We start from the raw sequence: 17,629 nt of genomic DNA, 5'->3' as shown, positions 1-17,629 counted from the left end.
ATGGCCTCCTCATGCCTCAATGCCAAGTAGTGGAAGAAGTCCCCCTTCAAAGATTAATTGGACTCATACATATTTTAATCAATTTCTGTCATCATTTCCCAAAAGTTTAACGATCCGAGTTTCGTTAGTATTAGAGTCAGACCCCAGCCATCGATCTTCCAGGCTTTGTGCAATGAAGGCTGTCACCAACTTAAGACTGAAAATGTGTAATCACAATTCCTCTATCTCTCTCTCCGTTCTGCATTTTTCTCCCTCTCCTTTCTGCATTTTTCTCTCTCTCTCTCTCTTTCTCTCTCTGTCTCTTTCTCTCGCGGTGTGAATTTGTCACTGTCACTCTTTACATTTCACCTCTCGCTCATTTAACACACACTCATATACAATGGTACATATTTATTTCTGTCTATAAGAACAGAATGGCTGCCAACCTACAATCCCTGACTTGGCATGCCCAAATCCTATGTTTATATTGAATAACCTTATCTGAGCTCCATTTTACTGTGTAATTAAAACATCTGCAATTGTATTACAAAACCCATTCATTTAGATGCACATGAGGGCCTAAGTTAAAACACTATTAACCCAGAATGACTGTGTAATACTTATCAGAATGTTTAATTTATTAAATGTTTTTATGTTTACGACAGGAACAGAATACTCATTCATTCCCATTCAGCAATTGCCCTAGTTTCTTAATGCTTGATAACAAAGAACTAATGTGAGCTATATATTCGACTGTTCTACTCCTCCCTTCCACATGAATTCTTTTGCCGAAGAGAAAAATTAACTGTTTAAAAGGAATAATGCTCTCTTTTTTGTATTTTGCACACATTAATGCCACTTCATCAATATTAATGCCAGATGTGCACTCAGTCTCTCTGAGCCGATATGTCTGCTCCTTCATCTTTAAACCATCCCATATACTGTTTCTCCACTAAGGCTTTTACAATCATTCCCTTTCTTCTGCTGCATCTTTGAATCCATTAATAATACTTCCTGGCCCATTTTAAAACAGTTCGTTTGAGTGTTGTTCATATTGCTCTCATGTCTACTGCTCCACAATTACAGAACAAAACATGTCATTTAATATTATTTTTCAGCATTTGAGATGTAAGTGTTAGTGAGAAGCATGTGTGAGGGGATAGCTGGAGAGACACAGAGCGATAGAGATAGATAGGCAATGAAAGACTGAGGGTGAATTTACTGTTGCTGGCTCGGAGGGGGATGATGAGTGTCACACAGGCCTAAATTGCAAATCGCTGTTTCAGTCTCACTTCACTCTGTGTCTCGCTTCACTGCAAGAAAGCTGTTTCATTTTTATTAAAAATAGACTGTGCATGTCAAGCCTTTACATATATAGAGAGAGAGGAGAGGGGGGGGTAGAGGGGGTAGAGGGGGAGAGAGAGAGATACAGAGAGAGAGAGAGAGAGATACAGAGAGAGGTAGGGAGGGAGGGAGGGAGGGAGGGAGGGAGGGAGGGAGGGAGGGAGGGAGGGAGGGAGGGAGGGAGGGAGAGGGGGGAAAGAGAGAGGGAGCGAGGGGGAGATAGAGGAAGAAGAGAAGAGAGAGGGGGGTATGTGATGAAGGGAGAGCTTGGCTGGCTTAAGCAACGAAGACAGGCAAAGAGATTCTGCTCCACCCGTGCATCTCCCTGACATTCTCTTCTTCCTTCCATTCATCTTAATGTTTTAAGACTGCTCTGCCTCTCTCTCTCTCTCTCTCTCTCTCTGTGTGTAGATAGTCCTCCCATTCTGTCCAAACCAAACTGATGAGAGGCCTCACTGTGACTGTACTCAGCACATCACTCATCTTGCTATTGTCAACATCTGACATTCAGACAGTCAGTCAAAGCCTAAGTGGTTTGACAACCTCCCAAATCAAAGTGCTGTGTTGTGGCAGACGTGTGCTCGCTCTAACAATGTGTTAGTGTTTATGACTCAGCTGTACACTCACTTGACAAATTAATGAGTTCAACAAAGACTCCGGTGAGTGGGGACTGGGGAATATCTATACTGGCTGTGTGTGTGTGTGTGTTATGTGCTGAGTGGAAATGGCTGATAATGATCTTCTCTTCTCCTTTTTGATGTCCAAAGTCAAAGTGTTGTTGACGTGCAAATGTGGTACATGGTGTCTTATTCCAAGGGTCTGTTATTTCTCTCCCTACTTCCTCTCCTCTTGTGTCACACACACACACACAAACACACAAACACACACGCACACTCTTCAAAGCTGTTCATTAGCATACTGTAGATAGGCCTACACTGAACAGCCTGGAGCATAACCTTGTCTTGTTAGAGAATTCTGGAGCTGTGACCCCTCTGACGCATGTTAATGTGATTTACACACTTGGTCTAACTATAATAATGAATGCAACGCTAACAATTCCGAGCTACCGGCGACGTGGCGGCGAGCTCATCATTTTCGTTACGCCAGCGCAAATCCGTGCAGAACCAGCTCGGTCTGCAGGTGAGCGTTTTTAGCGCGCTCCACAACGCACGAGTCCAGGAAGGACAACAAGCTCTCGCAGTCTCAAGTTAAAATGAGACGTTCATCCATGTCTCTCAAACGTTTCCTTTTGAAGTTGTTCCAAACCTCAAATTTCCAAGTGTTTAAGGTTAAGTTTATCCATTAACTTCAAAATCTTAAGGTTAGGCATTAACTCTGAATGGTTAAGGTAAGGGTTAAGGTTTGGGATAGGCTTATAGCAAAAATCTCTTGCACCAGAGGCAGATGCTTACGCCCATCCACCATCCCCAACACCCTCACTGTTGCCCCTAGTGGCCGGTTTCCACTTCATCTGTTGATGTCCTCAGACATGGATGGACATCTATACTAAGCAAAAATATAAAACGCAACATGCAACAATTTCAAAGATTTTCTAAGTTACAGTTAAGGCTGTTACAGTGACCATATAACCGCCACACTGGCAGTCACGAGTCATGACCACAGTCAAATTCCATGTGACCGTTTAGTCACGGTAACTAGGCGGTAACTGGGAATCATTAGTAGCCTACAAAACTTTCTAACCGACAGTTGCTAATGGTCTTGTACTCAGCGCTCTCTAATCACTCTGATAGCAACGCAAATGCAATCAAAAATCAAATCAAACACTTCATGAGAGCCCTGGCATTCAGAGCTTGAGCAGAATAGGATCACCTGTTGCTCAGTGAGAGACAGCTCCTCATAGCTGGTTGATGCATGGAATGAAACAAGTGTTCCTATAAGCCCATGTTGCTCAACATTTCTATAGGCTATGCTATGCAATTGCATGACAAAACAGAGTTTTGATGGCCTCTATTAAAAAGAGGATCCAATCAGATTTCTATACGCTAGGCCTATTATATTTATTTATTATCTTTCCTGATATTAAGCACGTTTCACTTTACAGCCGGAGTAGCCTACCTGGCTGGCATGAAAATTAACCATGGGAAAAGCGTCCTCCATTCCCTATTCAAGTGCACACGGATTACAATGCGTTTTCCCCCCTGCACCTGTTCCAACAGATAATAATGGCCCATTCTAAATCCAGACTAATTTCACACATATATTATTTAGTGTATGTACAGACTAGATTCAATTGAGAATAGTCTGATTGGAGTGAGAATACTATCACTTGTGAATGATGCCCAGAATGTGCAGCCTGTGCAAGAAACAGAGCAGAGCGCATGCCTTTCATGCAACTTTTCTTCAAATTATTATTTTGTATTAGAAAATCAAAACATATAGCCTAACGCTTGTAGAACAACTAAAGTTGCATAATTAACTCTAAATGAAGCATATAGGAGGACCTGTTTCTTTGTTAACCGCTCAACACAGCATAGCCACATGTGCGCACTCCTTCGAAAATCGTTTGGGGAAACTATCCTTTCTATTTTATTCAGTTATGTTCCATTTTATTGTTCTCACTATAAAACAATATAAAATAATGCCATGGGAATTATAAGCAATTCTTGCCTGCTAAATGAACTAGTGTAGCCCACAGCTATATGGCATTGGCAGACTAGGGCCTAACATAAGGACAACTCAGAATATTCTATTCTGTTCTTCTGAAATAGGTTACATTTTCTTCATATCATATTGTTTCTTTAGACCGGCCTAAAATAAGTTATTGATGTATTGTGATGGTGTAGGCTATATTAAATGCATTTATTAGACTTTTTAAAATGTTGACGCTCCATAGGTGCGCATCAGTGGCTTGTAGGCTATGCGTGGAAGCCGGAGATGCTAAATGTGTTTGTTAATAAACAGTCAAATACCGTGAGATCGGCAATTATTTGCATGGCAATCATGCAAAAAAAATGTCATGACCGCCACAGCCCTAGTTACAGTTCATATAAGGAAATCAGTCAATTTAAATAAATAAATTAGGCCCTAATCTATGGATTTCACATGACTGGGCATGGGCGCAGCCATGGGTGGGCCTGGGAGGGCATAAGCCCACCCACTTGGGAGCCAGGCCCACCCAATGGGGAGCCAGGGCCATCCAATCAGAATGAGTTTTCCCCATAAAAAGGGCTTCATTACAGACAGAAATACTCCTCAGCTCCCCGCCCCTCAGACAATCCCGCAGGTAAAGAAGCCGGATGTGGAGGTCCTGGGCTGGCTTGGTTATACGTGGTCTGCGGTTGTGAGGCCAGTTGGACGTACTGCCAAATTCTTTAAAACGACATTGGAGGTGGCTTATGTTAGAGAAATAAACATTGAATTATCTGGCAACAGCTCTGGTGGACATTCCTGCAGTCATCATGACAATTGCACACTCCCTCAACTTGAGACATCTGTGGTATTGTGTTGTGTGACAGAACTGCACGAGTGGCCTTTTATTGTCTCCAGCACAGTGTGTAATGGTCATGCTGTTTAATCAACTTCTTGATATGCCAGACCTGTCAGATGGATGGATTGATTATCTTGACAAAGGCTAAAATGCTCACGAACAGGGATGTAAACAAATTTGTGCACACATTTGAGAGAAATAAGCTTTTTGTGTGTATGGAACATTTCTGTGTATGGAACATCGTGTGTATGGAACATTGTGTGTATGGAACATTATGTGTATGGAACATTGTGTGTATGGAACATTTCATCTTTTATTTCAGCTCATGAAACATGGGACCAACACTTTACATTTTGCGTTTATATTTTTTTGTTCAGCGTAATAGTGACTTGTCTGGATAGGAAGGGAAGCTGACTATCACATTAAAACAGTCGTTAATAGTTACCACAGCCACAAAGTCATAAAGCCCACCTATTTCCACAATTTATCTTCTTAAAATCTGGTTTTAAACCTAACCACAGTGCTAACCTTAAGCCTAACCCTAAGCTTAATTAAGACCAAAAAGCAAAAAAAAATTCATTCATTCATGTTTACGATATTTGTGGTTGTGGAAACCCATAGGTACCATATGTCAAATCTCCGCGCGTAGTTTAGTCAACCAGAACATCCGCAGTTTGGTCCCTTCAAACGGATCTCCTGGATAACTCTGTATTATGTCTACATTGTTATGTCTGCTAAAACAGCTGACATCTGAAGACAAACATTCTTATGCACATTGTATTTGACATCGGCGCGCGCGCCACACAATTTTGGCTATATGTCAGATTCACCACCATGGAACATGTATCGACATTGGAAGAAACATTTTATTCGCATGCATAAGACTGTCAACAGCAGCTATAATAAATTCAATAACTGATACCCCATTTATTCCGTAAAATGCATCGGCTACAGTGAAAGTAAGCTACAAATAAAACTGAATCCCATTATGAAAAAGAAAACGTTTTGTCCCGATGCATTTTTCTCAAACGAATTTCAATCTTACCTTTTAATATAGATATAATTGGGTAGCTCCTTCGTCTGCCAGGGATTTAAGTGAACGCACTGAATGAAAGACAACTAGATTCCAAAGTGGGAAAGAAGCCGGTGTTCTTCACTGGGTGCCTTTAAGCGCGCGCTCTCACTCTGGTGCTCGTGAGACTGTTCCAGTAAATGACATATCACTCCCCCTCTATCCTCACAGACCCCTATCCTTCTCGCGGGGCTGACAGTTTGATTCTCGTTTTTGGGGATATTGTAGACTAGGCTACTATTTTTTCAGCCTTCATGCCACAATGTAATCGTGGGCATGTTTGCTTTGCATCCTGTGAATTGCGTATCGTATTCTTATACTTTCTCATCCTAATGCCTGTGACCCAGTACATATTATCACTGCAGTCCAGTGGTTGCATGCATCAGCCAAACGTAAACAATGTGGTCTTTTTTTGTTATGGGAAAGTTAAATAGACTATTTTCCTGGCTCTAAAACTGTCAGCTTGCAGCCTTGTACTCTTAAATAAGAATGCTCAGCAGTAGTCCTCTCCCCATCAGTTACTCTTCACTTGTCTCTTTCTTCAATAGCTGTTGAAAGAGGGACAAAGGAAAATGCTGAGTTGAGTAAAACTGAAGTCGTGAATACATATATTAGGCCTATACTAATGTGGTAGTAAACCATGACATGTGTACACAGGGGGAAAACTTTTAGCAATTCTGCACAATTTCCCAAGTGCATGGAACCCCTGTTGGCTGTAATTGTTATGTCTGGTCTGTGTACTGAACCTTACTTTTCCTGGTACATTAATTCAGCCTTGAAAAGGGAGAGTTGCACTATGGCTGTTTTCACTGAATGAAAAATAATATACACTACTGTTCAAAAGTTTGGGGTCACTTAGGAATGTCCTTGTTTTTTTATTAAAAGAAAAGCTCGTTTTTTGTCCATTAAAATAACATAAAATTGATCAGAAATACAGTGTAGACATTGTTAATGTTGTAAATGACTATTGTAGCTGGAGACAGCAGATTTTTTATGGAATGTCTACATAGGCGCGCAGAGGCCCATTATCAGCAACCATCACTCCTGTGGTCCAATGGCACGTTGTGTTAGCCTTTTAAAATGATAAACTTGGATTAGGTAATTGATAATTGCAAAAGGGTTTTCTAATGATGTTAGCACAGGTGAAAACTGTTGACCTGATTAAAGAAGCAATAAAACTGGCCTTCTTTAGACTAGTTGAGTATCTGGAGCATCAGCATTTGTGGGTTCAATTACAGGCTCAAACTGGTCAGAAACAAATAACTTTCTTCTGAAAAACTCATCAGTCTTCTTGTTCTGAGAAATGAAGTCTATTCCATGCGAGAAATTGTCAAGAAACTGAAGATCTCGTACAACGCTGTGTACTACTCCCTTCACAGAGCAGCGCAAACTGGCTTCAACCAGAATAGAAAGAGTGGGAGGCCCCGGTGCACAACTGAGCAAGAGGACAAGTACATTAGTGTCTAGTTTGAGAAACAGAAGCCTCACAAGTCCTCAACTGGCAGCTTCATTAAATAGTACCCGCAAAACACCAGTCTCAACGTCAACAGTGAAGAGGCGACTCTGGGATGCTTCATCATCTGGCAGTCTGACGGACGAATCTGGGTTTGGCGGATGCCAGGAGAACGCTACCTGCCCCAATGCATAGTGCCAACTGTAAAGTTTTGGTGCAGAAGGAATAATGGTCTGGGCTTGTTTTCATGGTTCGGGATAGGCTCTTTAGTTCCAGTGAAGGGAAATCTTAATGCTACAGCATACAATGACATTCTAAACAATTCTGTGCTTCCAACCTTGTCGCAACAGTTTGGGGAAGGCCCTTTCCTGTTTCAGCATGACAATGCCCCCGTGCATAAAGCGATCTCCATACAGAAATGGTTTGTCGAGTTCGGTGTGGAAGAACTTGACAGGCCTTCACAGAGACCTGACCTCAACCCCATTGAGCACCTTTGGGCTGAATTGGAACGCTGACTACGAGCCAGTCCTAATCGCCCAACATCAGTGCCCGAACTCACTAATGCATGTGGCTGAATGGAACCAAGTACCCGCAGCAATGTTCCAACATCTAGTGGAAAGCCTTCCCAGAAGAGTGGAGGCTGTTATAGCAGCAAAAGGGGGACCAACTCCATATTAATGCCCATGATTGGAATGAGATGTTCGACAAGCAGGTGTCCACATACTTTTGGTCATGTAGTGCATCTCCTTTGCCTTAATCCTTCATGGCAATAATGGGATCTGTAAATGATTACTGGTCTGTTCAATTCACTGCTACCAATAAAAAAAAAAGCACACGTTAGAAAGATGAGAATGAATGAGAACATTTATTGAAAACTTTAGAGCAGTCAAAAGGAAAGAAATCTGAGTTAAGTCAGCAAAGCCACTGGTTAACAGAAGGAACATGCCTTTATCCCAGGCACAGTATGGAACGTATAGTGACAGCAAGGTTACTTATATTCTTTAAAAAGGTCCTTTTTCAATAGACCAGATACTGTGCCAAGTTTGGATGTGTGTAAACACTTTTTTATAAACTGAATGGTCCCTCTGGCTATCATTCTTTATCCCTCCCCCTCCTATGCCTTCTCTGCCTGGTACTGTTGATGCAGCATTAAGACATCTGACTGGGACACCCTGTTCCAGCCCTCACTGTGTACGTGGTACAAGTTGACCTGTCCTCCACTGTAGGCGTCGCGGTAAGTGGCCTGGTAGATGGCCCTGCGGCCCAGATCACAGGCCTCCTCCACAGTCAGGTCCTTCTGCTTCAGACCGCTGTCCACGATGCCATATGCGTACATGGAGCCAGATCCCACAGCAAACAGGTCCCCGCAGACACGGTTCCCCTCAGAGTCCACGTAGTAGAGGCCTGGAAAGCGTTAGAAGGTGAAATATTAACCCTCTACTACTGTACATCGTTGCCCTCAGGCAACAGAAAAACGTTTGCCCCTCACACCCCTCCATATATTTTTGTTTGTATTCCTACACATGACAATAATGTCTGTACCCAATCCAATGAGGTGCAAAAGTTGGTATGATATAAATTGGGGGAGGGACCTTATTTTAGGAAGCAGAGCGACGTGAGCACAAGGTGTGAGCAAATGGTAAAATATACACAAAGAATTAAATGTATAACGTGACAAAAAATATGTTATTGTGTATGAACCCCTAAAGAAGCATATTTTGTTTTTATACATATACACTACCGGTCCAAAGTTTTAGAACATATATTCAAGGGTTTTTCTTTATTTTTACTATTTTCTACATTGTAGAATAATAATGACATCAAAACTATGAAATAGCACATATTTTTTTTTATTTCACCTTTATTTAACCAAGTAGGCCAGTTGAGAACAAGTTCTCATTTACAACTGCGACCTGGCCAAGATAAAGCAAAGCAGTGCAACAAAAAACAACAGAGTTACACATGGAATGAACAAAAGTACAGTCAATAACAATAGAAAAATCTATATACAGTGTGTGCAAATGGAGTAAGGAGGTAAGGCAATAAATAGGCCATAGTAGCGAAGTAATTACAATTTAGCAAATTAACACTGGAGTGATAGATGTGCAGATGATGATGTGCAAGTAGAAATATTGGTGTGCTAAAGAGCAAAAAAGTAAATAGAAACAATATGGGGATGAGGTAGGTAGTTGGTTGGATGGTCTATGTACAGCAATCGGTACGCTGCTCAGATAGCTGATGCTTAAAGTTAGTGAAGGAGATATAAGTCTCCAACTTCAGCGATTTTTGCAATTCTTTCCAGTCATTGGCAACATAGAACTGGAAGGAAAGGCGGACAAAGTAGGTGTTGGCTTTGGGATGACCAGTGAGATATACCTGCGGGAGCGTGTGCTACAGGTGGGTGTTGTTATGGTGAACAGTGAGCTGAGATAAGGCGGGGCTTTACCTAGCAAAGACTTATAGATGACCTGGAACCAGTGGGTCTGGCAACGAATATGTAGCGAGTGTCAGCCGACGAGAGCATACAGGTCGCAGTGGTGGGTGGTACATGGGGCTTTGGTGACAAAACGGATGGCGCTGTGATAGACTGCATCCAATTTGCTGAGTGTTGGAGGCTATTTAGTAAATGACATCGCCGAAGTCGAGGATCGGTAGGATAGTCAGTTTTACGAGGGTATGTTTGGCAGCGTGAGTAAAGGAGTCCTTGTTGTGAAATAGGAAGCCGATTCTAGATTTAATTTTGGATTGGAGATGCTTAATATGAGTCTAGAAGGAGAGTTTAACAGTCTAGCCAGACACCTAGGTATTTGTAGTTGTCCACATATTCTTAGTCAGAACCGTCCCGAGTAGTGATGCTAGTCGGGCGAGCGGGTGCGTGCGGACAGCGATCGGTTGAAGAGCATGCATTTGGTTTTACTAGCATTTAAGAGGAGTTGGGGGCCACAGAAGGAGTGTTGTATGGCATTGAAGCTCATTTGTTAACAGTGTCCAAAGAGGGGCCAAATGTATACAGAATGGTGTCGTCTGTATAGAGGTGGATCAAGGAATCACCAACAGCAAGAGCGACATTATTGATATATACAGAGAAAAGACTCGGCCCGAGAATTGAACCCTGTGGTACCCCCATAGAGACTGCCAGAGGTCCGGACAACAGGCCCTCCGATTTGACACACTGAACTCTATCTGGAAGTAGTTGGTGAACCAGGCGAGGCAGTCATTTGAGAAACCAAGGCTGTTGAGTCTGCCGATATAAATACGGTGATTGACAGAGTCGAAAGCCTTGGCCAGGTCGATGAAGATGGCTACACAGTACTGTCTTTTATCGATGGCGGTTATGATATCGTTTAGTACCTTGAGCATGGCTGAGGTGCACCCGTGACCAGCTCGGACCCTGGATTGCACAGTGGAGATGGTACGGTGGGATTCGAAATGATCTGTTTGTTAACTTGGCTTTTGAAGACCTTAGAAGGGCAGGGCAGGATGGATATAGGTCTGTAACAGTTTAGGTCTAGAGTGTCACCCCCTTTGAAGAGGGGGATGACCGTGGCAGCTTTCCAATCTTTAGGAATCTCGGACGATACAAAAGAGAGGTCGAACAGACTAGTAATAGGCGTTGCGACAATGGCAGCGGATTATTTTAGAAAGAGAGGGTCCAGATTGTCTAGTCCAGCTGATTTGTACAGGTCCAGGTTTTGCAGCTCTTTCAGAACATCTACTATCTGGATTTGGGTGGAGAAGCTTGGGCAAGTAGCTGCGGGGGGTGCAGAGCTGTTGGCCGGGGTAGCCAGAAGAAAAGCATGGCCAGCCATAGAGAAATGCTTATTGAAATTCTCGATTATCGTGGATTTATCGGTGGTGACAGTCTTTCCTAGCCTGGGAGCTGGGAGGAGGTGCTCTTATTCTCCATGGACTTTACAGTATTCGAGAACTTTTTGGAGTTAGAGCTACAGGATGCAAATTTCTGTTTGAAAAAGCTAGCCTTTGCTTTCCTAACTGACTTTATGTATTGGTTCCTGGTTGCTACTTGGAATCATGTAGTAACCAAAAAAAAGTGTTAAACAAAACAAAATATATTTTAGATTCTTCAAATAGCCACCCTTTGCCTTGATGACAGCTTTGCACATGCTTGGCATTTTGGTTCCAACGGACGTGTATGGTATATCACAGGCTGAGCGTCAACAGACGGTGGCAATTCAACATGTAGAATCACCGGGAAATGAAAATACCATTTTATTAACTTATTTAACTACGCAAGTCAGTTAAGAACAAATTCTTATTTACAATGACGGCCTACCAAAAGACCTTGTGCGAGGGCTGGGGTTAAAAATATAGGACAACACACATCACGACGAAAGAGACATGCGGCTGATGTTCTGTGGTCGTTATGGTGTGTCCCGTCTCTTATTATTGTAGTCTATACTGCACTCCTTAGTCACAACAACTTTAATATGCAGCGTGATAGGGAGGAAAGGCACCTCTCCTTTTTAAGGGGAAGGATGTGCCATACATTCATAACTCATGGGAAATATGACATTTAGGCTACTGCAAGCTTTATGTGGCTCACATGTACAATACAAAATTCAGATCTCTAGTTATCTAATTTTGCAGTCTAGGACAGCATGATCTGATAGAGACTAGGGACAGTATATCAGGGCTGGTCCCCTGTGTGTAACAGAATGGATTATATGGTGTCCCTGTCCAGCTTACACATGTGTGTAAGGATGGGCCTTTGACCTTTTTTGACTGTGCGAGTACTCACATGATTTTTTCCAGAGTACTTGACTCATCAAATGGAAAAAAATTCTATTTTTTTAGAATGATGGCCGCACTAGAAAAACAAATTGCACATTTATCTACAGTGGTTCCTCCTTTAAAAGTTGCGAGTTTACACCGCGGGACTTAGATGTATCCAGCATCACAGCTTCATTGCTCCAGACCACCACAAGGGGGAGTTAGAGTACTCATTATGCATTTGGGTCCCAAGGTTTTTATATGACCAATCATATCGAGTGGTTCCAATGACGAATTTGATGCGAGCCGTCCCTGGTGGCTTTCTTCAACAAAGACGGCTGACAAAACATTACGGGGAGCAGATGTAAGTAGTTATAACGAGTCAAGCTAAAAATTTACAATTGAGAGTAATATGTTTGTTAATGTGCCAACAGTGTGCAACAATAACTAATTTATAACCATTAGATAACAAATAGAAGAGGGTAATAGCCTAGGCCAGAGATGGGCCGGCAACTTCTAAAAAAATTGTTATTTTTTTTTAAAGGGGGTTTTTTTGGAACTCAGTCGGGGTCTCAACTTACTGTTGAAGAGTTAGAATAATAGAATACACAAGGTTAAATTTGGAAATATGGTTGTGCATCAGCAGTCACTCAATTAGCACATGTCAGCAATTCTTTTGAGATTGGCAAGTTAGTCTACTGGTCAGCTATTCAAACTTGAAGTAAGTGTGGTCGAATTACAGACCGGGGTGGGGCACATTGATCATCAGTTATCATATGAAAAAACTGCTAATATTTGTATCCATCCTATGGCAAAATGTGTAGAATTACAGGAAATTAGCTGTAAAACAGATCATTTCTCTCTCCGGCCTCATGGCAAAATGAGTAGAATTGCATGAAATTTGTTATACAATAGCAAAATCTTCCCTCTGCCTCATGGAAACATTTGTAGAAGAATTGCAAGAAATTAACTTTAAAACACTTTTTTTTCTTAAATCTTCGCTGTCACGAGGGGGGCCACTAAAATGTTTTGCCACTAGCCGTATGCAAAGTAGGGTAGTCACAGCCATGAAGTAATAAACCCTAGCCTGTTTCTACAATTTCCCTTCTTAAAATCCGATTTTAAACCTAACCCTTAACCACACTGTTAACCTTATGCCTAACATTTAATTAAGACTAAAAATCATATTTTGGTTTTTATGAATTTTTACAAGACATTTTTACTTTATGGTTATGGTAACTAGTGACAATCGCAAAGTAGCCTAAGCGGAAAATGACCCAATTATTACAACTGCAGCTCACTGCTGGAAGACATATTTCCCTACTTCAGTCAACCAGTCCATTTTGAATTTGTGATAAAACTGTCATCATTTGGCAAGGAATGTAGCTTGTGTATCCCATCAGATAGATACATTTTTTATAGGCGCACACAGCACGTATGTGTAGAGGGAGCGGTCGGAACGCAATTGAGTGAGAGCTAGTGGAAAAGGAATTTAGCGAGCAGAACTTTGTGACGCTTGGCTCGGTTTATTTTTGTTCTGTCCTGCAAATACACATGTAAAATGGAACACTAGAGTCAAAACAAATTAACATAGTTTATGGTAATCTCTGATGTAACAGCGATAACATCGTACTATTTTAGCCGCAGGAAGTAGGGGTGCTGCAGCACCCCCTGAAAATTCAGAATTTGTGTCATGCGATTGTCATTCTAATGGTATACAGAAAGAACAAAACCTTGTCCTCAAACATTTATATCAAAAGTTGCAACGTTATGGTCATAGACAAAACATCCACATCAAATTCAAAAAACTACATTGATCAAATAACGTGGAAAACACCCACTTTTTGTGCAGTATTAATTTACCATCCTTACAAACCACTTAATGTAAATATGTACATTACTGTATTGTACATAGGCTGGTCATCTAGGTTTGGTACCTGTAGACCTTCCATTACCACGAAGAAAAATAATTGCACAATACAGTTAAGTGGTTTGTGATGATGTGGCTCAGTTGGTAGAGCATGGTGCTTGCAACGCTAGGGTTGTGGGTTCAATTCCCATGGGGGACCAGTGCAAAAAAAGTATGAAAATGTATGCACTCACTACTGTAACTTGCACTGGATAAGAGCATCTACTAAAATGTAAAAGGAATGAATGGACCATTTCAGTTTACACATAGAAATAAGTTGCATTTGCAAAGTATTTCAAGAAACTGGAAAACATATCAAGCAAGTATTTTTATATTTCACAAGTATTATCAGATTAACTGTTTTGTACAGGAAATTATCAGATTGAAGTTAGAAATGCTGGTAAACACTCAAATACAAATAAATTCAGTTATAAACATGATCACAAAAATAGTGCACTGGCCCTTTACTAGTCCTGTATTAGCGGACTGATGTAGACATCTTCAGTGCTGGTTAAGAAAAAAATATTTCTGCATCACATCAAAAAATCCCAGCATCCCCACCCCCAAACTACTTCCTGCGGCTATGCGTACTATAAGCTCACTCCACAGCTTCAAATATCTCCACTCGGGTCGCCGAATTGCTAGCTTTTTGGCAACGCAACTGGCTAGCATGTGTTTGCGAAGCAGAGAATCACTAGTTCTAGCCCAGTAAGAGGCCAGGGACAGTGAAAGAAGCTTTACTGCTAAACTAGCACATTGACGCCAGTTATACAGCGTCATATCACATCCATACCTGGTCCAGTCTTGTCCCAGCCACACACCATGGTTCCCATGCTGAGGCCCATGCCTTTGTACTGGTACACCATGTTGGCCAGTAGCTTGGAGGCGGCTGCCACAGAGATGCGCTCCTTGTTGCGGAGCTCGTAGACGCGGCACTGGCGGGCCAGCAGGCGCTCCCAGAAGCTGCAGTCAGCAGCCCCTCCAGCCATTGTGCCCAACAGGTAGGGGTTGATCTCTATCACCTTCTTCACTGTCTGGGAGGCGATGTAGGCGCCTGCTGTGGCCCTGGAGTCCACCGCCACGATCACGCCATGCTGGAACTGAGGAGAAAAGGACATGGAGGCAGAAGTTAGACAATGGCTAGCCAAGGGGTAATAGCTAGGCCTATATAACCATAGACTTGATTATTTCAGATGTCATTGTTTAAAGTTATTTTCAGAATAACTAGCAACCCTTTAATGTTAGGCTACTTCTTGTTTAAACTTAGTTAGTTATCTGACTAGCTAAAATGGCCATTGGCATGAAGTAATAATTTTTGCCTGCTTATGTGCTCATTTAATGTGTTGTTTATATCTTCAGTTGCCTAAGGACACTTAGGCAGAGTTATAGGTCACTGGTAACGTGATTGCGTACACAGTTGACCAGTAAGAGTTAGCACAGGTGAGATGCGCTTGTTACGGAATGCACATCACGTTGGTACGGCAATGCTTTGTTTTGGAACGATGTATTTAATATTCTGCAAAAAATGTTTTTACATTCAACCTTTAACTAGGCAAGTCAGTTAAGAACAAATTCTTATTTACAATGACGGCCTACACCGGGCACCGCTGGGCCAATTGTGCGCCGTCCTATTAGACTCCCAATCACGGCCGGTTGTGATACAGCCTGGATGAATGGTCCATATAAAGATCTAAATGGCTAGCCAACGGGGAATCCATTTGTAACGTTATGTGAGCGCGCGATTAACTGCTCTCAAACAATGGTTACTTGTTAGCTAGCATATCGTGCAAACGGTTTAAAGACGAAGCGAGACATCCCACTCCCTAATTCTTTCTGGTTTATATACAGTAAACGAACTGAACTAAGCAGACCAGCCGCTAATGCGTTGGTGCCTAAACCACCCATTATTAAGCAGACCTTAACTGATGTTTTATTTTCCAGTGGTAAACGGCCTGAGTGGGACATCTTCATTTATCCACCATATTTGGTAGCGAGTACACTTACTTTGAAGGCTAATGTGGTTGTGCCATGAAGGAATTCTATCTTTCTTTCTGGCCCATCTCCGTCAGAGCAGGCGGTTCTCACAGCGAAAGACAGGCTATCTCCCCCTACAGACCCCAAACCCAACTCTGTTTCATACAAACCACTGGCGAAGCCACGACGTTTGCGACCATAGTTTGAAAAGTCTACTAACTCACTCTGCAAAACATTAGCAAGAGCCATCTTTAAATAAGAATGATGAAAATACCACTTCCGTTGTTATCAAAACAGTTTTGCCGGTAAAGGAAATGCGTCACAGATTTGCAGTTTTGCACCTAGTTCAGTTTTCTTCGAGATGGCAGCCGAATAGTTCAATATTGACTTCGCAATATCGATTACAAATGTTCACTATGGGCTTATGTAAACATTTGTTTACCTCTGATAAAGAAACACTCTTAAAAATGTGATGGTTCACAATGATGCAGTGTTAGCCTATAAGATACATATTTATTATTTGTTGAGATAAATACATGTAGTTTTTCAATTACTAAAGATCTCTGTCTGGACACACTGTGATTTACCCATAGTCACTTAAATGTATTCCCCCCACCCCCTCCCTCAGTATACTTAAACAATGAATGCCATCACAATTCTAATGTCATAAAAGCAGTGTTGGTCTCTGGCAATTATGCTGCTAAGGTCTAATTTTCTAAAGACAAGAAACTTGTCATTCCAATAAATGAATTTCCAATTTTCACTATGAAGAGGAAAGGTGTGAGTGCAACATTCTTGTGGCGATACAACTTTTTGATGTGTGGTTGCTCCACAGACAAGATGGAGTCCATGCACATACAGTAAAAGACAGATAACTGCCAAAGCAAACAAAGATGTCAAAGACAAATATCAGGAAAGTTTCAGAGATTACCTGTCTGCTGCTGACTCTGTTGAGTCTTGGAAGTCTCAACCCTACTGCTCCAAGGAACCATGGATGTCCTTTGATGAGCCGGCGTACCCAGCAGAGACGTCCTGGACTTACTTCCCCTGGCTTCCCTCCTTCACCCCATCGCCAGCGCTGAGCCTCCAGCATGTGGAGAGATATGGACAAGGGAGATGAGACAACCCCAGAGGTGAGCTTCGTTGACAACCAGACTTCCCATGTGTTCCTCTATGACAGGGCCCAGTGACAAGTGCCAAGCCTCCAGCATGTGTTACGATATGGAGAAGGCCTGCTCATCCTCATGCAACCTGAGCCGACCCCAAGGGAGATCCTTCAGCTTTACCGCAGACTCCCCGTGTTTGTCTCTTTGATGAGGGGGAAGGGGGCAGACGCAAGCTTAAGACCAGGATGTGGCCCAGCTTCTGCTCTGCAGTCCAGGGATATCTGAGGACCAGGTTGTGGCCCAACTTACTTTCTGCAGTCTAGGGATATCTGAGGACCAGGTTGTGGCCCAATTTTCTTTCTGCAGTCCAGGGACATCTTGCATTGAAGCTTCTAGTCCAGAGACTTCTTATCAATTCTCTGAAATTATCAATCTGATGACTTCTCAGAAATAAAATATTTTCTTAACTCTGTCACTGTTGTCCGAGACTGATTTCTAAATCAAGTACTTCTAGCTAATCTAAGTCTAAAATGTGATTTCCTAGGTTACATAATGTGAATAATGTTGTTATTATGAACAGAGGGGAGTCTCGTGCTTTCAAGCGGGTCCACTA

At 42.1% G+C, this 17,629-nt stretch overlaps 1 protein-coding gene across 1 annotated transcript; it reads right to left on the bottom strand.

The window, feature by feature from the left end:
- Positions 1-8,142: 8,142 nt before the first annotated feature.
- Positions 8,143-16,218, bottom strand: LOC106584215 (proteasome subunit beta type-5). Its single transcript, XM_014169252.3, has 3 exons — positions 15,941-16,218; positions 14,730-15,036; positions 8,143-8,700 (listed from the first exon to the last, which is right to left on the bottom strand). Exons 1-3 carry the CDS (start codon positions 16,157-16,159, stop codon positions 8,411-8,413), a joined length of 816 nt encoding a protein of 271 aa, XP_014024727.1. The 5' UTR covers positions 16,160-16,218; the 3' UTR covers positions 8,143-8,410.
- Positions 16,219-17,629: the final 1,411 nt, after the last annotated feature.

Source organism: Salmo salar, chromosome 23 (genome assembly GCF_965601325.2).
Source record: "Salmo salar chromosome 23, fSalSal1, whole genome shotgun sequence".
In the NCBI taxonomy this organism is placed as follows: Eukaryota; Metazoa; Chordata; class Actinopteri; order Salmoniformes; family Salmonidae; genus Salmo; species Salmo salar.
This window is presented reverse-complemented; position numbering and strand designations above follow the sequence as displayed.

Coding starts and splice junctions, on each gene's coding strand:
- LOC106584215 (XM_014169252.3), bottom strand. CDS start 16,159: ATGGCTCTTGCTAATGTTTTGCAGAGTGAGTTAGTAGACTTTTCAAAC. Junction 15,037..15,940: donor CAACCACATTAGCCTTCAAA/GTAAGTGTACTC, acceptor TTTTCTCCTCAG/TTCCAGCATGGCGTGATCGT. Junction 8,701..14,729: donor CTGGGACAAGACTGGACCAG/GTATGGATGTGA, acceptor AACGCTTTCCAG/GCCTCTACTACGTGGACTCT.